This window comes from Cylas formicarius, unplaced genomic scaffold (genome assembly GCF_029955315.1).
Source record: "Cylas formicarius isolate icCylForm1 unplaced genomic scaffold, icCylForm1.1 PGA_scaffold_10__41_contigs__length_53128322, whole genome shotgun sequence".
NCBI lineage: Eukaryota > Metazoa > Arthropoda > Insecta > Coleoptera > Brentidae > Cylas > Cylas formicarius.
In genome coordinates, this window is record NW_026844214.1 from 19,161,434 (window position 1) to 19,187,145 (window position 25,712).

Consider the following 25,712-nt stretch of genomic DNA (forward strand, 5'->3'; position numbering starts at 1 on the left):
AGAAGATACCTTATTTAGAAGTAATTGGAATAATTCCTATATGCAGAATCGGTATTTTGTACATCGCATGACAAGAGAAAAATGCTAATTATGCAAAATTGCTACCGAGTAAAATTGTCTATGTATTATAGGGTTTATTAATAGATCAATTTTATGTGGCTATTACCTGAGATTATTCCTTCATTTAGTTACGTATATTTGTAAGTACAATGCTGTGAAAATTAATTAGTAGTTGTAAGTAAAATATTCTAGTTAAAACAATTTCTTAAAGCAAAAATTGTGCTTAAATTTTCGTGAAATTTTGGTTTAATTTTTCAATACATTTTAACATTCCTTTCATAAGTCATTGTAGAAAGGGAAGACAAGCGGTACATATACCCATACCTAATTACTAGATATATTAGTTTTTCAATTATCTACTCATTAAAAGGGAAACCTGTTTCACTTAAAGAAATAAGCACAATTAAGTTGTAATTTGAAATATCCTAGAATAATTACGTTGAGTTTAACGGCATGTTGTAGTGTTAATTTACGCGGGAAACACTAAATGTTACAGGTAAGTGGGTTAGGGGTTGAAAATATGTAAAAATATAAATTTTTAATATTATAGATATCCGATGATCTGTTGGATAACACTCATATTTGTCTCTTTTAGATTTCCTTAAACAATTTAGGTTATTTTTATGAAGGTTAAGAAATTCATAGAAAAAAAAACGGTGGGTTCAGTTTCGACGTATACATATAGGAATTTCGCATTTTTGCGTCACATTCTTGACACTGATTCAGATTTTATTTTGATTTTATAATATAGATTTTAAATTCAACTAACCAAAAGAAAAATGCACTGTTCAACACTCAACTGTCAGAATACGTTCATTTAAAGCAAGATGAATCTTAGGACAGGAACGTTGACGTCAATTGTTGTTAATATCGCAAAAATTTGAAATTTTTAAAAAAGGTGAACTTTATTTTCTAGAATTAGGAAAAATTCATTCAAGCAATTTTTTACATGTTAATATTTAGCTTTGATTATTTATATACCGGATGTTTCAATGAGGACGATTCCTGCCTACGTTCATGATTTTAACAAAAAAGGCCTAATTAAAGACCCAGGCAATCGAAAGACGTTTATTATACGTTACTTCACCGCGACGTGCGTCTCATGTGATTATTACTTGGATTTGAACCATCTTCCACGTTTTTTAAACTTCTGATTGCAAACGTTTTTTTTGTTTTGGTAGTCTCTTTCAAAAAATAGAGATTTTCTGCACTTGTTAGGCAAATAACTACTCACATTGTCATAATTCAAAAAGGTATTAGAATCAGAACTAGTCATTGGTATCATATCTACAAGAAAATGTGAAATCTTAAATAAGAGCAAAAAAAACATGTTTTTCCTGGGCGAAGCCTAACAATACAAAAATAAAGGACATGACAACAATAGAAAGGAAAAGTGGACTTATTCATACTAGCCATTCTATAGCATAACTAACAAGGCAATGTATGAAATGTTTTTATATAGTTTATCTAATAGGCAATCATGCAATCTCTCTCTTTAGTCCATTACCCTAAGAAGGGCTTAGTGACTATGATGCTCTTGAAGCAGTGCTTAAGGTATTGTGCCATTCCGTTCTATTCTGAGCCATGATTACGATTTCATGAAAGCCATGGCCGATAAGATCCTTGGTTTGATCTATCCATCTTTTGGGTGATCTTCCGCGCGACCGTCTTCCTTCTACCTTTCCTTCGACTATTAGTAGTTGCAGCGAGTCCGTTCTTCTTGCAATATGGCCAATGAATATTAGAAAGCTTCGATTTATCATCTTTGATAGATTTAGTTCAGTATTTAGTTCTTGAAGAACGGACTCATTTGTACGGTGGGCCGTCCAGGGTATCCGTAATAGCCGTCTGTACGCCCATATTTCAAAGGCATCTATCCGCCTTGCATCGCTCTTCTTGATCGTCCAGGTTTCAGCTCCATAAGTGGCAATCGGGAACACAAGTCTTCAACAATCTTAGTTTGCTGTTTTTAGTGTTCGCTGTATCTCTCCAGATCTTAGTTACGGCTGTTCGAGCTAGTGCAATTCCTCGCTTTATTTCACCTTCACATGCACCGCTATTGTCAATTAAGGATCCCAAGTACGGGTACTTATTCACCACATTGAACCCAGCTTTGTTTTTTACGTGGGGTTGGTTCTAGTTTTGCCGATCTACAATCATGACATTTTGGATTTAATTTCAATCCAAATTCTGCACTAGTTTCCTGGAGACGGGGCATAATAAATTCCATTTCTTCTACACTAGATGTTATAATTAGTGCGTCGTCAGCATATCACAGATTGTTGACCTTTCTTCCCCCTACAGATATGCCACCCTGCCAGTTATCCAGAATGAAACCTGTTTGATGTGACATCGTTGATTCTTATCAGACCGTAATTATGTTCATAGAGCTGTCTGATAAGTATTATTAAGTGGTCAGGGTCCCCCATTTCTTTGAGTATTTGCCACAGTTTTGTCCATTTTACCAAGTCGAAGGTCTTGGAGTAATCGACAAAACAGAGGTACATTGTTATGTTAAATTCTCTAGCTTTCTCAATTAGTTGTCGTACGTTTCCTATTTGTTCTCTCGTACCCTTACCCGGCATAAAGCCGGTCTGTTCTTCTGCAATCTGGGGTAGTAGATATGGTCTAAGTCTGTTATTAATGATCTGTAGGAGAATTTTGCATGCATGGGGTATTATTGCAGTCTGCTGGGTTACCCTTTTTATACAGTGGCATATAAAGTGAGCCGCACCATTCGCCTGGCCAAACTCCTGTCTTCCAAACTCGATTACATATAAAATGCAAAACATCAACTACAGGCTGACCTATTGACTTTAGTATCTCTGCAGCTATGCCATCTATGCCTGGACTTTTATTGTTTTTGAGGCTCTTTAAGGCGCGTTCAACCTCCGATTTAAGAATCCCGGGTTCGTGTTCAGTAAGTGTAGAAAAGTTTACGGTGTTAAAGGGTCCGTCATCGCTGTAAAGTTTATTGCAGTATTTCCGCCAGACCTCAGCAATGCCTTCCGGATCGGTAGTCATTCTACCATTTTCGTCCAGTATAATTTGTGTGCGAAGTTTAAACTCACGAGAGAGGTATTTTACTTTATTGAACAGTTCCCTGGATTCGTTGGTTGCGGAGTGCTTCTCTATTTCCATGTAGATTTTGTGAATGTGTGCGTTTTTATCCAGCCTACAGCTGATTTTTATTTCTTTATTGATGTTTTTCAATTTTAATTCTTTATCAGATATTGTTGCTGGTAAGGCTTTTAGGTGTTTTCGTGATTCCAGCAAACTGACAGTATTATCAGATAACCAAGGTTTGGGTTTTATCTCCGACTTTCCAGGTGTACAGCATTTTTTGACCATTTCATTTATCCAAGCTCTAGTATCATTCCACATTTCTTGTGCATCATCTTTCTGTCTAGGCATTTCGACAGAACTCAGTGCTATCATTATTTTCTCAGTAGAGGGTATTGGACACCTTGTCTTCTTGTTTAATTTCACTACCCTTAGTTTGCGATGAAAGCTTGCCACTTAGAGTTTATGATCTGATCCACATTCCATGCCAGGTCTTGTTTTAACATTGGTAATAGAGGACCGCCATCTACAGCTTATGAAAATATAATCAATTTGATTTTTCGTTTTTTGGTCGGGCGATGTCCAAGTTGAGAGTCGTCTAGGGTGGTGTTTAAACATGGTGTTTGCGATAGTGAGATTGTTGTCTATTGCAAATTGAATTAGTCTCTCCCCTCGAGCATTTCTGTATCCAAGCCCATACCTACCCAGGACATTCTTTAAGTTCTTCTTAAGTCTTTCCAACCTTTGCATTGAAATCGCCTAGGATGATTAATGGTTCTCTTTTTGGTGTGGCTGAAACTAATTGCTCTATTTCCTGGTAATCATCCTCCACTAGTTGGTCGTCTGCGTCAGTTGTTGGCATATACACCTGGATGAGATGCATGTTAGTAGGCTTTGTACGGACAGTAACTTTAACAATGCGGTCGTTGATTGTTTGGTCATTCGTTTATTGATCACTATGGCCACTCCATTTTGACTTACATTGTCTGAGCCTGACACGAAAATCTGATGGTCATTAGTTGTGAAATGTCCCTTACCTCTCCAGTGGGTTTCTGTCAAACCACATATATCTATTTCAGTCGCCATTAACTCGCGCTCTAATATTTGGAGGTTGCCTACGTTCAGAAGCCCTCTCACATTCCACGTAGCAATATTCAATTTGGATTTTTGGGGAAGCTTAATATTTTTTCCAGGAGCTCTAGCTGCAGACAGAGCCTGGTCACCCACATCTGTCTGCTCGGTCACTAATTTCACACTTGTTGGCCCGAACCCAATCAAGCGCCGGTCGCTACTCGGATCGCATGACACACGCATACTATTACCTTTTAAAATCATAAGTGTTCATGGGATATCCCGGCGGGATCTTTAATGTGGTAGTCTTCCCGTGGCTTTCCACATCCGTATGCCGTTGATTACTTACTTGTAATTCCTCCGCCTTTGAGGTCGATTTCTCAACCCCAGGACAATAGGGTGCCCTTAGCTGCCTCCCGTAGCTGCTTGCTGACAGAGGGAGATTACTTATACCGGTAATCCTTCGGTCGACAGAACCTCGTTGGTTATCTAGCAGGGTGCACCACGTGCAGGGGAGGTTGTCAGTTGGTTCGACTTTCTCAATCACATTGTCAATTCCCCCTTACACCCCTTTCATGCAATGCATGTACTAAATAAAAAAAACGGAATCCAGAACTAAGCAAACGTAGAATTTAAAAACTACCTGTAACCCTATAGCTTCGGGCGCATTAAAAATTATGAAAATTACTTCTCTTGTTTCTCCTATAAAGACGTTACTATAACAAAAACAAATTACTTTTACAGTTATCCTAAGAGGTACTATATTATGTTATCGCCTTGGTGATGCAAAACTGTCGCGGTGGAGATCCAGCTTGTTGTTTTTCAATTTTGGTTAGTTTTGGTTAGTCTCTGTTATTGCCTTGGCGATGCCAAAGCGTCGTAGAGGATGTCCATGTGATGAATTCATATGGGTGTGCCACAAGGAGCGACACCGCAGAACACTTTCGGTAGAAAGATAACAACTGTGTTGGAAAAGTACATCCAAATATTTATGAACTGCTTAAAATCCTTCAAGAGTAAATACGGTACTACGATATTATCGTAAAACAAACTGAGCTGAATATGAACACTCTATACATCTAAGGAGTACGCCCGAAACAAGCACAAACCTCCTTTTAATGGTGGATATGTTACTGGCTCGTCTATTTGGAGGACAGAAGATAAACTAACCAAACCTGACATACAAAAAACCCTTTGAATTAAAAAAAATATCTAAAGAAATTAACTCGATTTTCCGTTTAACTGCGGGCCCGAGCTAGGAAATGTAGAGATATATATAATATAATTTATTCCACAAAATACCTTCAGCCATTCTATATAATACTTAGCAATTCTATACAATTCCTGACGATTATTCTTAGTTTAGTGGGTAGATCGGGATTTATATAAACGAGAATCACTGTTCTCCAAAAAAAAATCATCAAAAAACACATTTTATTAAAAATAAAAATTGCTAGAACTAGTTTTTAAACCCAAGGTAAAAGATAAAAGGCATGCAAGGAATTTATTTCCATTATAAAGAGAATCAATCGCATATATTGTCGGTACGAATTACGATGGCATAGTCCGTCCACCAAGAGAGAAGGTTCGTCAGTATTTTATCCAATCGTATACTGAGAATGGCAAAACCCACTCATTTACCTGCCAGTATTTGAATATCCAATTATGCGCGAATGTCGTACACTCGACAGAGATATCACCATTTGCCGGAAAATTACCAACTAGCCAAAACTGCTGGCGAAACTCGGAAACTTCGAAGGCCGCCTTTAATTAATTATTATGCACGATACCAGTATATTATTGAAATTTTGTATTTGACGGAAAAAATTAACTCAAGAACATTTGATTAACGTATAGGTACTGAAAATTGAACCTTTTTGATTTAAAAATTATTTTATTTATATAGTATACCAAAACGGTGTTTTTGTTTAATGACAAAGTCTGTATATTATTAATTCAATTAATTCTACATTCAATAGGATTTTAAACAACATAACCTTCTTATATTACATAATTACTCGTCGTTGTTATATTCTGGAAGAACATCAATGAGTTAGGTGTAAAACTGGAATAGTATATTATGCAATAAGTGCGGTAAACGGCATTTGACTCACGAGTTTATTTGACATGAGCGGGGCGCAGCGGAGCAGGTGTTTAATAAACGAGTGTTAACTGAAACGAGTGTAACTGACCTAAAGTGACGCTTCCCGCACGTTAGATCGGTGTGTAATTAGGCATTTTATAGACGGGAGTAGAAAAAAGTATTTATTCAAATCTCGTGACTGTATTCCACAAGCAACTCGAAAAATAAGGGCTTACTTTTAATTAATTTTAAAATAATATTTTTGGGTTATAATAAGTATTTGCATTCGTATATAATAATTCTAATAACTTTAATAACGAGATATTTTGATTCACTTTTTTAAAATGTGCCCTATTAGTTTAAGTATAGGAAATTCACTATTAATATAGCCTGATTTCCGGTGGAAAAGGCAAGTGTTTATGGTGACTGAGGCGTACGACGTTGCTTCTTCGAAACAATATCATCAGCTTTAATATTTTTAATCTACATCCTGTATATTTTGGGATTTTCCTTTCGGGCCTCAATTTCCGGTTATGTTTGTTTAATACCCCTTATACCTCTTTAAACATTTTCAAAATTCAGGTATTCGTAATAACCCATTAACTGTCAAAATTTCTAAATGTTCACTGGAATTGTTAGTCAAATTTATAGCTATTTAAATATGCTAGTTTTTACAGAAACTTGCTTTTATTGGAGAAGCCTTACATATGTATAAGTGCAGGAATCTAATATATCATTTTATTAGACCTTCCTATGATCAAAATTTCAGCTCTCTAAGAATTCAAATATGGTTATAGTTATACAGGTTTAGTTCCTTTGCAGTAAAATATTCAACTCTGTTTCCCATAGCATTAAGATCCTCACAAGCGTTGGTATATTCAAGAAAAAGTTAAAGGATCGCTTGATCTGCTTTATAAAACTTTATACCTGTATATTTTTTTGTATTTTGGATAAAATATCAAAGTTGATGTTATTTTCTTAAGAAGCGGCAAGCATAGCTAAAAATACATAAGATCGTCGTCGCTTGGATTAATAATTAATTAATTATTAAAAGTTAATTTAATTAAAAGACAACTTCCTTACATAAGCTACTTGCAATACACGTAAACAGTAGCCCTAAAGAGATATTGCGGAAAGTGTATTTTCGGGTTAAGTACCCGAAAATTTTGAATTGTACTCAGAATTAAGGAAAGTACATTGATTTTGCATATATTTTATAAAAATTTATATAGACTATTTAAGATATAGAATTTAACGGATGCAAATAAATCAGGAGTAGAGAAAAATTTGAAAGGAGAAGAGCCCTACATGGAAATTAATAATAACAATAATGGTAATAAATAAGTAGCCTTTATTAATAATAAAACGAAACAGCATAAAGTAAAAATAACACAGGTGGCAAGGTCTAGAAGCCCCGTTCTAGGTCGCTACCACTGCAACGTAATATTATCATGTAAAGCAAACAAAGGGAAATGCAAAAATAAAAACACTTTAGTTTCTCATCAGTTCCATGAATTCCTTAACTTTTTTACTAAATATGGAACTTAATGGGGAAGGAATAATAATTTCTACTCCCTTCTGTAAAATACCTAATTTTACTCTTATCTAGCGTGAGGGAAGCGTAATTTTACCATGTGAGCTTCTTTTCCCACGGATCCGATCCACTTCGGACATTTCCGGGATATTACCGCATGGGTTTGGGAGCAATTGGATGTTTTCGGAGATTTTACCGCACAGCTTGAATTTTGACGTTTGTCAATTCTGACGGAACTGCTTAAAGCATGACGGAGAATAGTCTGGCAGGTGAAATTGTTACAAATTTTGATTAATATGTAATAATTTTGTTACTAACAACCCAACATTTTTATCGTTTTGCAATTTTTTTCAATTGAACTAAAACAAATGAGCTACAGTAACTTGAACAAGTCAATTTGAAAACATGCAAAATAAAGGGTAGCAAGTACAAATGGACGCGATTCTTCAGAAGATAAACTTTTATATCATTCCATTTTTTTAAATAAATAAAACCTATCATACGAGTAGAATTAATTTGATGGGGAACTACCGTAAAAATAAAATTTGTTAGTGTTTAGAAACAAGTATTTCTACTTATTCCTACAAACAACTTGGAGCATTTCGAAATATTTATCACATTATACGTGCTTGCGTAAATCTCTATGACATTTAACCCTCTAATGGGATGAAGATAAAGCGTGTTTTTAAAGTGTAGCATATTGGATCAGTTTAGATCTGGTTCCTAAGATGGCCGCCAATATCAGAGGACAAATCCTTTCAGGTACACAGATTGCAAAGTAAGTGTCATTTTTTCCTAACGAAAACTTCAACTCTAATTGTTGGCTGGTTTTTCGCAGTGGGATTAAAAACCAACTCAAAAATGAAGTTCAGCGTCTCAAACAGCAATTGCCTAGTCTGCAACCCCGCCTTGCGATCGTCCAAGTTGGAAGCAGGGAAGATTCCAACGTGTACATCAGAATGAAAGTACAGGCGGCGGCTGAAGTTGGGGTTCAAGTCGATCATCTGCAACTTCCGCCCAGTACAACTCAGGCAGAGGTTTGATTGAATCTTTTTTGTATTTGCAATTTTCGTGTAGTAACTATACTAGTGTTAGGTAATTTTTTTAATTTTATTTATTGTATATTCGGGAAAATATTTCTAATAATAGTCATGTTGCTTTATAGCTATAATAATAAGCTACTTACATTACTACAAGAGGAACTCAGGAATCGTTTAAAATTTCTTTTTAGATAAAATGATATGAAATAAATATTAATTTGGTAGTAAAGAAAATTGGTGGTATGATAAACTTTAGAAAACTTAAAGCCTTTTTGATATTGCATTAGAGTGATTTTTGTGTCTGCTTTGATGTTGATGAATTGAAATTTAATCTGCTGACACTGAAATGGGGTCAGTAAAAGTGGTAAACTTTTTTTAGATACTGCAGATGATATACTTTAGTGTTTTCCAGGGATACGGCCTATGAGAAAAAAAGTCTGGGAACTACGGCTCCACTTCAATGTAAATTTAAAGGTCTCCTTTAGGATAACAATATAACAACTTATCATTATTCTATTCTTCTAGAAAGATAATTAAACCTCCCTGTGAATTCCATGAAAAAAAAACTAGAACTAACCAAAGTTGGGTCTCCTTTGTCGGTATTTGCAGGACTGTCCATAGAATACCGTTCATCATTTTTTCACCTGGCTCAGTTAAGCATTTCTGGAAGCTCAATAAAAATCATTAATATCTAAAATTTTTAGGCCACTTTTAATAGCCACGTCCACAATTTTTATTGATTATTCAGTACCTTATTGCGCAGAATTTAGTTGTGCAATAAGGCATATATTCGAACAATGTGTTTATTAATCTCCAACGAATTGATTGCATGATAAAGAGGAAGCAAAGCTTTTCTGTGAAACTCCAAAAGCGAACTGTGTAAATTTAGAACGTTAAATTTATGATATAATTTTTTAAGCGCAGGAAAATTAATATTAAAAGAAAATTAAATCATCTGTAGTTTGCTTGGAATACACTAGAAATACTAAGAAATTGAACTATCATATTATATTTTAAATTACACAGCCTTCCTGGAACATTGCTGGGTTAAAAATACTCTAGAGCTGTAGAGCCCCTTACCTTAACATCGGCATTCAAAATATTTATACTTCTAAACCTTTAGTAGGCTGATTTAACACATAGTTTTACTTCGGTTCAAGAAGCAAACATATGGCGTGCTTCAGGTTCAAGCACTAATTTTTTAAATGTTGCGGTTGCTTTTAGTCCTAAGCATTTAACCTGACATGGTGGTTTTCTTTTTAGCTTCTCCACAAACTGGATAAACTGAATCAAGACCTTAAAGTTCATGGAATCATAGTTCAACTACCCCTGGATTCAATAAACAAAATCGACAGCAATTTGGTAACGAATTCGGTAGCTCCAGAAAAGGATATCGATGGGTAGACATTTCGAGATTACCTGGCATTTGGCTTTCGAAAAATATATTTTTTAGACTTAACACTGTAAATGAAGGCCAATTGGCAGTGGGAGATTTGTCAGGTTTCATTCCATGCACTCCGGCCGGTGTACTGGAGTTAATAAAATCGACGGGAGTGACAATAGCTGGCACCGAAACGGTTGTTTTGGGAAGAAGCAAAATAGTTGGTACGCCTGTAGCAGAATTGCTAAAATGGAATCACGCAACCGTCACCGTCTGCCACTCAAAAACCAAAGATTTAAAGCAAAAGGTACACTAAGCCTTAAATGAAGATCCAAGATTTGATTTGAATGTTGGTTTACATTTGTAGTGCCAAAAGGCAGATATACTCGTGGTAGCCATTGGACAACCTCAAATGGTAAAAGGTGATTGGATTAAACCGGGTGCTGTGGTCATCGACTGTGGCATCAGCGCTGTTCCAGGTACATTGGCATAGTTTTTATTATTTCTACTACGTTGGAAACGTATACTTTTAATGTGGAAATATGGTAATGGAATTTCTGTAGCCCTTTTCGTTGTTTCGGATATAGCCTTTCAATAAGATAAATAAAATTCAATACGAATCTACAGCCATTCAGCTCCAAACTGGATACCTACTTCATACAGTTTTGAAGTACTGAATAAAATATTTCCATTAGATAAAATTAAACAGAACGAATAATTTTTTGAATGCAGCTGCACATTCTGCTTGCACGATTTTTAAATTTTATTTAAAATAATTGGACCCTTTTAGTTCACCTTATGATACCATTTCGAAAAACTTTTGTTAATGTAGTTGAAAAGATTGGGAGGATATCAAGCCACATGCCACAAATATATTTCAATTACTCTAATATTGAAATCTGCAATTGTCTGAAATACGCTTTAATGTTTTAAATATGTTAACCATAGTCAACAAATTTAAAAATATAAATTGATGAAAATGCAAAATTTTTAGGTTGGTTGTTAAAATAATACAATTACATATTTTTCAAAGGCTCACTTTTTACTTTTCCTGAACTAGTTATTACTAAGTGTACCTGTTAGCTTGCCTGTCTGAGCCCGGACATAATTGCAAAAAAAGTCATATGAACTAGTATATGGCTAGTTTCCCAAACAAAAAACTGTTGGACACGATCCACGGAAAAAATAAATTTGTTAAGTGAAATAAATTTTGTTTGTTTGTTTATTTAATTTAATAAAAACTCAGGATGCGTTTCATTTAATTTAAATCCAAAGTTTTAAGATATTGAAAGCACACATAATATCCGCGACTGAACTAACTTTCAAATTTATTCCAGTCAAAAATTGACTTAAAGCAAATATTCAATTGTTAGCTCAAATACCAGACATTATTATATTGTAATATTTAAGAGGAATGTGCCATTAATTTTCATATTTTGTTGGAACAAATATACCATTCTTTTATTTTAGTTAGGAAAAAACTTTAACGGTAAAACGTAATTTATATCCTTTTTTTCTCAAAAGCAACATTATTTCACTTAAATTAAACCAAAACAAACTTATTACTAAATGTATCTTTATCCCTCTTTAAAATTGGACTTCTTCCGTCATCTTTTTCGTCTATAACCAACGTCGAGTAGTTTGTTCCAAAGACAAATTCTAGAATAAAACTTTAGTGAAATATCTTTGAATATTGCGCTATTATACCGTAGTTGCGTTGTAATATTTTACAATCTTGGTAATGGAGGAATTCAAGGTTGAGTTGAAAAAAAAATAAAACATGGATTTCTAATTTCTGGAATTATTAACCTTTGTTTAATAGTTCGATTAACCTCTTGTATAATTAATTGTAATAATTAAAATTGCACTGGAATATCTACCGAATTTGTGGTACGTTATTATTGAATGTTTGATGCTGACAGATCAAATATGCAAATATGTTCGATGAAGGTGTGCCTCTTGTTAAAAATTGTGATTTTTTTTATAGTACTTTTGTATATCTGAAAGTTTGCCATATCGAAATTGGGATGAAATCGCTTTTCATTGCCATTTTATAGTTTCAAACCGATTTCGAAAGTCCAGTAACATGTATGCCATTTTTGGAACGCTGACGAGCTTTTTAATAATTTTAATAACATTTCTCGAAAAAGCTGCGCAAAAAAATTATCTTTGTTTATCTATCTATCAGCTTGAGATCCAACAAACCTTATAACATAGTGATTTTGGTGAGGAAGAGGATCGATTTAATCATGTTTCATTTAAAAGAATATACATTTAGCTATGAACCACATAAAAAAAGTTTTTCGAATTTACACTACCCTGCAGATGGGTAATTCTTTTACCCTTAGGTACCCCGTATATAAATTTAGTTTTTTATTATTAGCAGGAAAACAAGTTTCGTTGAACATTCATCCGTTCTCTCAAATACTAAGGTTAAATGTAGGTGAAACCAACGAAATCTACAGGTGACATGTTTCGCTTACAATGGAATCATCAATCAATACAAATTAAAAACAAACAACAACATACAAATGAATGATAGTGTGTTTCCTTGGTCTTTTCTCAAAATATTTCGTAATGGTTTAGATTGGATTCTATTTTGTTCTAATTGACGAGAGATCGTTTTAGAATTTTAAGGCCATTCAAACTTTGGACTACCTGTCATAGATTTGGCCGTCTTTGATATGCAATAAAATAATGGGCCTTAGATTGTTCTCTCAACTGTTGTTATACCGGCACTCAACCAGTTTCATTTTTAAAATGATCTTCTCTATTTGTATTTTATTTCGTATTGTTTTTTTCATTCATTTCATTTAATTTTTAATCAAATCTATGTGTTTAAAGTTTAAATGGATTTGTTCAAAGAGACTTATTTACGTCCGTACATATTTATTCATCATAGATAAACGAAATTAATATCACTAGTAAATATTTTTCTACGGCATGCGGTTTTATCAAAAGACCCCAAGTGGACTTGCCTTGACCAATTAGTTTCTGATAAGTCTATTTATGAGAAGCTTAGACATTTCCAAAAATACAATGTGATAATAAAAATCTAAAATGGGTACAAAATTTAAAATCGACCAATGCCAGTAAGTTATATATTCATATTATTATAATGAAAAATAGGATCATTGAAAACGACAAAGAGGTACGGTTTAAATAAAATGTAGATTAAAATTAACATGACAATTATTTTAAAGACTTATTGGTGGTGTCAGTTGACAACCAAACTTCGAAATATATCTAAACTTTATAAAATAATATATCGCAGTCAAGTTACAAGTCGAAACATCAACAAAAAAACAAAAATAATCCTTAGACGCTATTTTAAACATCAACTGTACCTAAATGTACCTAAATAGAATAACAAATTAAAAGTATATTTCAGATTTATGCTTTTAGTTTGATATTATCCATACCCAGATGCTGAGATTTCTCTCTTTATTATCCATCAGGTTTTTGTTATTTCATTCCTAGCTTTCTAACATATTTATAACAAATATAATTATATTTTCGAAAATTCATATTAATATAGTTACAACATTATTCATCAAATTATTAATAGTTATAATAAAGATGATAGATACGTGCGATAAGTTGATGTCTAGTTATTTTAGATCTTGAAAATGTAATATTGGACATAAAGTTTGAAAATATTTGAATGGTATACCAACACGAAACGTGTCTAGGACAATGTGTTTTTTAAGCACGCGGCCAAACTTTAAGGAGGCGATTCTTTTTTCAAATTAGATTACTAAAAATAGTTCTCTTGTCAGTGTCATATCTTTTTGAGGTAAAATATCAATCAGGATTTCCGCCGGGGCGCTACTATTTTTATTCTTATTTATCGTATTTACGAAAGGGTTTTTTTAGTTGGACACCCTGTATCCAGAAAACTAAGAAGTTTTTTACCTCCAAAATTTGATCACTTAGTTAGAAAAGACTGGAGCGTGCCCAGTTAGTTAATTTTTTATACTCATTTATATTGAATGAAAAAGTTCTTCATTTTAGTTTCCTTTGTTTCGACAACTTTTTAACAAAGCTTTTTTTCACCTTAACTAAATCGGTGGGTCGCATTACTATTAGATTCGGGGTGCACTAAGATTATTTAGGTGAAATAACACATTCTTAGCAATACAGATTTCTGAAGTTGATAGTTCAAGCAAAATGAAAAATAAATATTTAAAAGTGAGTCTTGAATAACTAAATTAACAGTGCTATGTTGACTAGTGTTATTATTTTGATTAATTGATACATTAAAAGTTTGTTTAAGAACAATGCAGATATTTTTTACAGTTTCTAACAAAAAATCGATAAAAGTTGGTAAATATAAAATTCTAATTGTAGATCCTTCAGCGAGGTCAGGTCAAAAACTAGTGGGTGACGTTGCCTTTGAGGAAGCCAAAATCGTTGCTTCCTACATCACGCCTGTACCAGGAGGTGTGGGTCCCATGACTGTCGCTATGTTAATCAAAAACACAGTCAAAAGTGCCGAAAGGGTGGTGAACCAGTGGACTAAAACTTCTTGGAACTTAGCTCCCAATCCGTTGCACTTGAACACGCCAGTCCCGAGGTAAACTTGTGTTTTGCACAATATTGTCGCCACTATTATTTAACTTTTATCTTTTAGCGACATTGAGATTGCAAGAGCACAGGAGCCCAAAAATATTGTCGATTTAGCACATGAAATTGGTTTGTTCCCAACCGAGATATCACAGTATGGAAGCAAGAAAGCCAAAGTATCCCTATCAGTGCTTGACCGACTGAAAAACCATTCGAATGGAAAATATGTCGTGGTTACTGGGTAAGTATAAAGAACAACGAAATTTCGAAAATGTTAAAATTAAAATAAAATTAAAATTAAAAATTAATAAAAAACACACTTTTTAAAGTGTGACACTCCCCAGGTAGCAGAGGTCCGTCAAAGTGACGCCATTTTCGTGTCATAAGTGGTCGCTACTCGTCAGTGGTCCGAAAAACACGTCAAAGTGACGTCAAAAAAAAGATGTCTTATTAACATAATAAAAATGACCTCTGAACCATGATGTAGGAGAACATATCTAGAGGGTGTTCAAATAGTGTGTTATTATTTGTTTTAGAGAAAAATGCTAAATACAAAACGAGACTAAAAGAAACAATTTAAAATTATTTTTAAGTATACAAGGTGATTCATAAATGCATGGGACATCAGACTTATATTTTTTAATGGAACACCCCGTATATTAATAGATACTCAGTGTCAAAATGCCCTGTGTTTAATGCCGTTTCGGAAAGCTGTAATTTTATCATGCCAACAATTTTATAAAATGGTACAGTCATTTATCCTAGACTTGTCTTGAACTTAGTTCAAATCGTTTAGGGTGAGAAAATATTAATTTTCGTGAAAAAATCAAATGGAAGACGTTGTATATTATACTTTTATTATTAATTTTTATTCCTTATTCATTACCTATAATTCTCCATTTTCCGCAATCGCAAAAGACATTCTATGTAATTTAGAGCGGCAGTTTCTGTGTGATTTACCTTTGATTTTCCTCCCTGCAAAAAGAAAAAAAATAAAAAAACGTCATATTTTGGGCAATAAAGACCAAAATCTGACTTAAAGTTGATGTACAAAAAATTTCACTTAAAAAAGACGTCACTTAAATGACATCGTTCGTCTGAGACAATAGTAAGTTATATATAATGTCATTTTCGTCATTTAATTACGTCCTTTTGACGACCCTCTGCTACCTTGGTCTGTATGTATTTTATTTGACAGATTATTAATAAGAATAATAGAATAAATCCAAATTTGGGTTATAAATCGATTTCCAAGGAGTTTTTTTTTCATGAATAGTTAGTGGCACACTTCCAACATATTTTCAAAATATTAGAGTAGTACTAAAGATATTATAAGAAAATGATTTATTTTCAAATTTTATAGTCTAGTACCTCAAACCTTAGGTAACATATCTATCTAAGGTTTTTCAGTTCTGTTTCTAAGTCTCTATATAGCTTAAGCAGAGAGATTTGACAAATTCGACAGTCGAACAATGTACAATTGAAAAAAATCATCAAAATCAAAAAATGAAAAATCCTATCGATTCATTTTGTACCTGACCGTTTTATAGCAAGTGATTTTAAAAATTGTCTTTCTGGTACTGTAATTTATTAATGACGGAGATAACCCGCCAAAGCGTTTGTCCCATATTATAGCATAACACCAACCCCATTCGGCGAAGGCAAAAGTACGACCATGATGGGTCTAGCACAAGCACTTTCCACACAATTAAAAAAAAACGTTTTTGCGACAATGAGACAACCGTCGCAAGGACCGACTTTTGGAATTAAAGGTGCGTTGGCAAAACGTCTATTTCGAAAGTGTCATAAATGTTCCGCACAGGTGGTGCAGCTGGAGGTGGATACTCGCAAGTAATTCCCATGGAAGACATGAACCTCCACTTAACTGGTGACATTCATGCCATCACTGCTGCTAATAACCTTTTGGCTGCTCAGCTTGACGCTAGAATCTTTCATGAAGCCACCCAAAAAGACCAGGCCCTATACGACCGTTTGGTGCCTACCATTAAAGGAGTTAGGAAATTCTCCAAGATCCAATTGAGGAGATTGGCTAGAATGGGAATTAATAAAACTGATCCGAATAGTCTCACGCCTGAGGAAAGGAGCAATTTTGCAAGGCTTGATATTGATCCAAATAATGTTATCTGGCACAGAGGTGAATTTAGGTTTAAAATTAATTTCATCCATTCAGTTGATAAAATGAAAGATAATCATTTAGAAAAATCATTTATTTCTAATGCCTGAATTGTGGGGGGTTGGGGGCTTGAGGTAAATCGGTTAGCTATAATACGTACGATTTCGCAAAAGAAAGGCTATGAGATATTTCCTCCCCTAAGAATATGTCAGGTAAATTGAGAAAAAAAGAAAACAATTTTGCAAAAATTGCACATATTCAATTTCATTTTTTTCATCCATTTTAACATAAAAAGTCAAAAATATAAAATAAACAAAAAATTATCATCAGTCATGGACGAAACACATTACAAAAAGTTTGACATCATTGGATAGAAAGGAAAAAGTATTTTAATATATTGAATTTTTATTAATCTAACGGGACTCATAGTTCGCATCCTTATTTTGCACACAGTCCATAATATACAGGGATATTCATTCAAACGGTTCATTAAAGACTAGAATATGGGTTAGGAATTCGACGTTTTTGATTTCTGCGTTTAATGTCAATTAATTTCCAATAGGTTTGTTAATATCCATCACTTTTAGTTTTTAAAATATTTGACTTCGAAATAAAAATGCACAACCAGTATGGTAAATTCTATTGCTACAAAATTAGAAGTTAATATTTAAAAGAAATATTCATAACTTTGTTATTGAAAAAGCGCTGCCTAATGATATTTGTATTCGTTGCAGTTATTTTTCTTGAAGCCTCGCGCTAAAAAAAATAAATAATGCTAGTTTTTTACTTGAATCTTACGAGTGTTTCACTCGAGTTTGAACCACCCTTTATAAGCTTCAGCATTAAAAATGCTACTTTACCTAGCAAAAACCTAAAATTTTGTAACATCTTGAAATTGTGGGATGGCAAAATTCCTTATTATACTGGTAGGAATTACTTTGGTTTTCAAGGTCACCATTCAAAACCAAAAGCGAGCAGCCCATTGAAACCTAGCAATAAAACATAGGAAATCAAATTGATATAATATAATTGATATGTTCGTTTAAAATTTGCGGATTCAGTTAGGTGCATGACACTTTCGATTATTGGAAAGTAACAACCAAATTTTAATGACAAATTTGCGTGAATAACGCTGAATCGCTGCGCCGTTTGATCATTTGAAGATAATATGAACATGGCACACATGAAACCTTCTATTGTAGTTTTGGACATCAACGATAGGTACTTGCGTGAAATCACAGTCGGAGAATCTCCAACAGAAAAGGGTCTGACTAGAAAAACCGGCTTCATGATAACGGTGGCTAGCGAAATTATGGCTATACTGGCCCTAGCAAAGGACCTTGCGGATTTTAAAGATCGACTTTCGCGAATGGTTGTGGCGTTTGACAGAAAAGGCAATCCCGTAATCGCCGACGACTTAGGGATTACCGGAGCTTTGGTGGTGCTGCTTAAAGATACGGTGGAGCCGACATTGTTGCAGACGTTAGAAGGATCACCGGTATTCGTGCATGCCGGGCCATTCGCCAACATTGCCCACGGAGCCAATTCCGTTTTGGCCGACAAAATCGCTCTAAAGCTAGTGGGTCCTCAGGGCATTGTACTGACCGAGGCAGGATTTGCCTCTGATATAGGTAAATCGTCCATTATTATACTCTTAATATAATTCTTCTATCGATGTGCGATTTTTCGACTGTTCCTTTTTTCAAAAATCTCGCCCACTACGTATAAACAAAATCAGTAAATATAAAAATTATAGCCTACGCCACAACTAAAGGAACCATTTGTAACAGTATTTCATTTACGGTTAATAGTTTACTTCTAAAATGAACCCTTGTGGTCGGCGCATTGCTCGCACAGCGTGTGCAATACGAAAACGTAACTCTCGATACGGCCTATTATGATTTTGTTAATTTACTCGTAAAATAGTTTTAAATTTATGCCCACAACCGGCACAACAAGTACATTTTTCATAAAATCGCACAAACCACAGGTATAGAGTCAGATCTTGCCTGTCGAGATTTTTTTCTAGGCGATAAATACACTCTGAGTGGAGCATGTTATTCTAGTCACCAAAAAATTATTTAAAATAAGTGTGTATTGCACCATAAATAATAGGTGTTTAATATTTTTGCAAAAATCTGTTCAATAACATCAAACACACATCAGCCTCCCTTTATTCATTCAACATTTTAGTAATTAATATGTTTTTAGGAAATTGTTGGATATCCCAAATATTAAAACTATTTTTTGTGTTGTGTTGTGTTAAAATTCAATTTGACTGATTGAACTGACATATTCAATTCATAATATATTACGCAACAGCAATAACAATGACAGGTGTTATTGGTTGAAAACAATTTCAAAAGCATTCGCCTGCGTATATTGAATGGCCCTTCTGAACATTTTCTTTTAAATCGTAATTTTAAGAGTTGCAGTATTATCACCATGGACAGACTCCATATATCTAGTAGTTATATATGATTAAAATGGGGAATAAAAAAGTGATTGTTTATGCAAAAATTTAAAATTTTAGCCTCCAAGAGCATGTGTCGTAATTTGCAAATTGTGAAATTTACTTCCACCGCCACCATCGGTGAGCAGAGGATTTTAAATTTATCGCATTTGGAAGTATTGAAGTAGACCAAAAATCTTAAAAAAAAAAACATACGCAATTTTCGCATCTATATCGGCACTGGGTGTCTGGAAATTAGTAGTGTATATATTTTTGGTTAGTGAAACATTCTTTAAACAATATACAACAATGTATGATCTGTTCATACATATAAGAAAGTGACCAATTGCTCTTAAACGGATTATCCAAGGGTGGTCAGTAACATATAATGCAACAAGATTATTATTATTAATTAAGGTAATTAATAATTAAGGTAATAATCTTATGCATTGTATGTTAATGACCACCCTTGGATAATCCGTTCAAAAGCAATTGGTCACTTTCTTATATCTATGAACTTGTCCGGAGTTTTATGAGGCCTAAGGGATGTGCGTTACAATAAGTGTAATTGGCATTTCATGAGGTGTGTATGTTATAGACTAGGATTCTGTTTCGAATATTGTTGCTGAATTGCATGGCAGTAGTTTGTAGTCCTGGCGGTCTATGGTTTCTTCGGAAAAACAAAAAGCACTATGATTTTAACAAGAATCTTTACAAACTTGATCTTGATATGATTAGTATGATTACGTCAGTTGAGTGGTTGTTGCGTCCTATAGACGGTTTATTGTTATTTATTTGTATCTTATTGTCTTATATATTTATTTTTGTGACAATGTTTAACATTAATAGAATAATTCCAATTAATTACACTTCGTACTTTATTTCTCATATGACACGTTAAGATAAAATTAAATAGTTAATTTTTTTTTATTCATCACGTTTTAGGTATGGAAAAATTTCTCAACATTAAATCTAGAACATCGGGAGATATCCCGAATGCAGTCGTCCTGGTGGCAACCATAAGAGCTTTAAAAATGCACGGTGGAGGGCCAGCAGTCACCCCTGGAGCCCCATTAGCTGCGGAATATACTCACGAAAATCTCGATTTGTTGAGGAAAGGAATTCCCAACTTAGTGAAACATATTAACAATGGCAAAAGACACGGTCTGCCTGTAGTAGTGGCCCTAAATCATCATACGTAAGTTGTGTGTAACAGTGCAAGAAACATTTTTTAAATTTAAAAATAACTGTATTGATTTTGTACAAAAACTTTTTCTTCTAAAACTAGGGACGGCTGGAAATATTCGTTATTACTCTTTTGCATGCCACTGTCGGCAAGGGAGAAACATCAGCGAATGAGCAAAGATTTGCGATAGTGCCGAGTTGCCAAATCTTGCTACCGTGGACCTAATAACTCCAAATATGAAGAAAAAAAACTAATTCAGAGGTTTTATTGCTTCGTCTACTAACACTATAACATTTTTTATTTCTTAAATTTTCATTTCATTACTGAGAACCAAATTTCGAAGAAGAAAGTGACTCACCAGTACTCTCTAAGCTTTTCAAAATGTTTTTCCTTTTAACAAAATCACTAATTCACTATTGTCTAAATATGAACGCTTAAAAATTGTATTCCCTTAACAAATCGTGCACAGAGTACATTATCAAACACATCACAATTAAAAACTTTTACTAGTTATTATTTGTAAATTCCAGAGAACTAACAAACACATATTCAAGTCCAAAGTTTGTTTAGGTCTTTATATGTGTATTCCGCCAGTCCTTCAATCTCACTGGCGAGTTCATTCTTCTATTTTCGTTTAACATAAGTGAAGGATGGTTAAAAGACACCATGTTAAAAATAATGTTACATCTAAACTACCAAACTAACCAAAGTTTTCAAAATAACCACAATATCTTAAAAACTATTAAAATTAGATATATAGAAACCTGGCAGAACGATTTAAAATAAGAAAGTTTATGCCGACTTCCTGTAGGACTTTAAACACACTTTTAAATAACAGAATCTTTCATCCAAATAAGCGTTGATACTATGTAAAATCTGATAATAGTTCGTTTTTAAAAAATAAATAAAGGAATTTCATTTTTTTTACTTTGTTGCGGGAATGCCAATATTGATTATATGTAAATTTTGCTTTGGTTTTCTTTGTCAATAGTGATGGCAGACAAGTGTAATAAGAGATTGTTTTATATTATTTATCATTTTTTCTACCTCTATGAGTTGAGTATAATTCGTTTACTAGAGTACTTTGAAGTGATGTATTTAACCGTTTACTCTTTTTCCACTAAGTGGTTGCGATATATATTGGCTATTTTTACATACAATCTTGTATGTAAAATATTTTAAAATGGTAATTAGTTGCAATAAAAATAGCCATGTAAAGATTGGGTTGCGGCCATTTTTTAAAATATTTTGCATGTTGTATATTGTATGTACTCGAACCATACACTGGTTTTGGAAACAAAATTTCTTTTTGGAAAAATATCTATCATAAAAATAATTAACTAACTTTCAACCACTTTGATGTAACAATCTGAAATATTGTTTACGGCTTTCCATTACTTTTGTGTGGTGCGAAGTACCTATACCTATCGTTTTCGAAAAAATAAAAATCATAGATTCCTTAATGCTAATGGTAATAATTTTCAGGAACGACTCGGAAGCAGAAATTAAACTAGTAATTGACGAATGCAAAAAAGCGGGTGCGTTTGACGCGGTTTTGACTAAGCATTGGGCGTTGGGTGGCAAAGGGGCAGAGGATTTGGCGAAAGCTCTGGTTCAAGCGGTCAGCCAACCTAACAAATTTGAATTTCTTTACGATTTGAATCTAGCCCTCAAAGCAAAAATTGAAATCATTGCGAAAGAAATGTACGGTGCGGGACAAGTTACCTACACTTCTCTTGCTGAAGAAAAACTAAGGAAATATGAGGAACAGGTAAATAAACTGTCACCTAATTCAAAATATTGACGAAATTGTATATTGGAATATTTTAGGGCTTCGGGTCATTGCCAATCTGTATGGCCAAAACTCAATTGTCTTTGAGTGGCGATCCATCGATTAAGGGAGCACCCACAGGCTTCACTTTGAATGTTAAAGACGTCGCAGCATCAGTCGGTGCTGGTTTCATCATTCCATTGACAGGAGAAGTAAAAAATATATTCTTTTGATCGCTTAATTCATAATTAAAAACAAGGACGGTTAAACGGAAGGAGATACACGCAATAGCTGCCTTGTTATTGAGCTTTTTAAAACTGCCAATAGAGGCGCATTTGTTCTAAGGGACAACAAATTAAACGATATCTATATGCTGCGGCATCAAATGACGCATGTCTGTCTTAATTTATATCAAATAAATACAGGGTGTCCCACCGGAAACGTCGCCGATCTGTTATGGGAAACTATAGTAGCAAAAATGTTAATTAATGTTGGTGAAGGCAATCCAGATATACCAGAAGTGAGAGTTGACTTTCTTATTCTAAACAGAACACTCTATATATTATTGCTTATTTTTCGATTTCGGTAAATTTTTTGCATACGGAATCTTTTTAGTATATTATGCAACAAGTGCGGTAAACGGCATATCACTGACGAGTTTATTTGACACGAGCGGAGCGAGCGGCCATGTGAGTGAATGTATTCGTGTTGTTTTACGAAAATGTACCCAAAAACTGACGGTCGTAGAAAAAGTATAATATGCAACACGTTCGGTAAACTTTTTGAGTCACTCGTTTATTAAACACCCGCTCCGCTCGTGTCAAATTAACTCGTGAGTCAAATGCGGTTTACCGTACTTGTTGATATAATATACTATTACCGAACGTGTTGCGCACTATGCTTTTTCTACGTTAGTTTTTAGGTACATTTTCGCAAAACAACAATACATTCATTGACATAACCGTCAGAATTAACAAACGTCAACTTTCAAAGCGTGGGAAATATCTCCGAAAACATTTGTTTGCTCCCAAAACCCGTGCGGTAAAACCTGGGAAATGTCCGAAGTGGCTTGGATCCCTGGGAAACGAAACGGACACGGTAAAGTGACGCTTTCCGCATGCTAAATCGATATTTTACAGACGTGAGTAGAAAAAAAAATTACTCTATTAACTTACTCTGTAAAAAAATGGTCTGTTGACCAAATTTAGTTAGTAATTTATAAAATAATCTGGTCTAAACACTTCAATTACAAGCAAAGAAGAGAGTACACGAAAAATGTCTTGCAGCTCAAGAATGTCAATTTGACTGTTTCTTGAAAAATTAAGTTTTTCTTAAATTCTGCTATTTTTAAAATTTTATCGTTTTTTTTTAATAAGTATTTTTAATTTACAATGTTTTACATTGCTTCGCTTCCGCTTTAACGTTAAAATTTTTCCATTTATAGTTTTCCCATAACAAATCGACGAAGTTCCCTTTGAGATACCCTGTATAGTATTTGAAAATTGGTATTACATGTATTATCAGTTTCTTGGAATTTTTGTCACAGGAATAATGTGTTTTATACCGCAGAACAAATATTGGCGTAAAATTTATATGAAATGTAATTGTATGAAAATATAAAATAATCTCCCACAAGTGGCGCTCCGCCGACATCGAAAACATGTCTTTATTGATATCATTCCTTCTTTTAGCCCTCCATAATTAAAATTTAGGAGAGAAATGTAAAAACGTTTCTTTCTAGATAACCAAAATCCCGGGGTTGCCTACGAGACCAGCCATATATGACATTGACCTGGATACCGAAACTGGGGAAATTGAAGGATTGTTTTAGAAGATTTTTTTAAAAATTTTTGTGAGACACAAACGTGGCAATTGTTTTTATTTCATTGTGACGGTTAAACTAATGCAAATATCCAAAATATACCAATAATGAAATTTATATCATTTTTAGTTGCAATTGACAGAAATATTTTTTAAAAATAAATACGTTTGAAATAAAACCACTGTTCTATTTTTTCATTTTAAACTGGATCTTCTAGTTAATTCACAACTTTAAAACAGCTAAATAATAGAATGAAAAGATAAGGAGGAAAACAAATGCCGAATGTATTTTATTTTTCGTACTTGTCTCAGCATAAATAAAAGAAAATAAAAACACTCACTACTTTATTTTTATAGCAGCTCTAAGTTTAGAAGAACGACTACGACTGTTAGAATCAATTTCATCAAAACTAGGCACTATTACATTTTTGTGTAACATATTCCAATTCAATTCTAACACTTGGTTAATTATATTGGAATCCATAAACAAATTATAGCTAGAGAATTTTAACGGTATGGGATTAGCAGAGTTTGCTATTAAGTTACCTGATAAATGTCTCTTTACAATCATATCTTCCAATGAATGGAAAGTTATAGTGACCACTCGGCCTCCTATTTTCAGATAATGGTGGGCCAAAAGCATACCATAGTTGATTTCATTCAATTCATTATTGACAAAAATTCGTAAGGCTTGAAATGTTTTAGTGGCAACATGAATCTTCTTGTCCACAACTGGGTTAAACTTGGAAACACCATCCACAACTGTTTCTACCAAATCTGCTAGTTCTTCAGTGCTGGTTAATGCTTTAAACAAATACCGAGCTTCAACTATGGACCTGGCTATTTTTCTTGCCTGTTTCTCTTCTCCATAGTATTTTATAATTCGATAAATATCAATTTCTGTGGCTTTTGACAGAACATCTGCAGCAGTTGGAGCATCTGAAAAAAAAATGGTGACAACCAGGCGGTACAACTTTAGACAAAGTGAACCTTCTTTCTAATGAAGGAAATGAATGAATAAAAAAATAAATAACAGAAAAACTATTTTAATGATAAATTGTATCATGTATATACCTACCTGGAATTCTATTTCCATCCATTCTCATATCTAAAGGGCCATTTTTGCTAATTGAAAACCCTCTTTGTGGTAAATCAAATTGCATAGAAGAACAACCAAAGTCAAATAAAATACCATCTAAAGAACACTTTCCAAAACTCTGCTCTGCCAATAATTCTGGCAAGTCAGAAAATTTACCTAATAATGGGACAATCTGTCCAGGAAATTGCGTAGCTAACTTTAAAGCATACTCATATGCATGGGGATCTCTATCAAGAGCCAAAATTTTAACATTGGGGGCATGTTCTAAAATCTTTTTTGAATGACCTCCACTTCCGAAAGTCATATCCAGAATAATTTGATCCGTCTCTGGTTTAAGGTAGTGTAACACTTCATTTACCATTACAGGTATATGAGCAGGTTTTATCATAATGTTTTGAGCTGCTGTACTAAAATTTTGAAATACATTGAAAACAATCTTGGACAACTTCAT

General features: G+C 33.8%; 2 protein-coding genes across 7 annotated transcripts; one reads left to right on the forward strand and one right to left on the reverse strand.

Annotated features, from left to right (window-relative positions):
- The first annotated feature begins 131 nt into the window (after positions 1-131).
- Positions 132-24,224, forward strand: LOC132708291 (C-1-tetrahydrofolate synthase, cytoplasmic). Of its 6 annotated transcripts, none has more exons than XM_060680529.1 (15): positions 132-200; positions 8,521-8,589; positions 8,650-8,848; positions 10,115-10,251; positions 10,305-10,539; positions 10,600-10,711; positions 14,583-14,808; positions 14,866-15,039; positions 16,434-16,570; positions 16,621-16,953; positions 18,135-18,563; positions 20,330-20,582; positions 22,056-22,341; positions 22,401-22,553; positions 24,083-24,224. In XM_060680529.1, exons 1-15 carry the CDS (start codon positions 154-156, stop codon positions 24,170-24,172), a joined length of 2,880 nt encoding a protein of 959 aa, XP_060536512.1. In that variant the 5' UTR covers positions 132-153; the 3' UTR covers positions 24,173-24,224. The 6 variants fall into 6 exon arrangements, with proteins under 6 accessions (XP_060536512.1, XP_060536555.1, XP_060536531.1 ...); XM_060680572.1 differs by having other exon boundaries at positions 164-200; positions 8,526-8,589; XM_060680548.1 differs by having other exon boundaries at positions 184-234.
- Positions 24,174-25,712, reverse strand: LOC132708340 (probable methyltransferase-like protein 15 homolog). The gene is made up of 2 exons (XM_060680626.1): positions 25,241-25,712; positions 24,174-25,101 (listed from the first exon to the last, which is right to left on the reverse strand). Exons 1-2 carry the CDS (start codon positions 25,710-25,712, stop codon positions 24,503-24,505), a joined length of 1,071 nt encoding a protein of 356 aa, XP_060536609.1. The 3' UTR covers positions 24,174-24,502.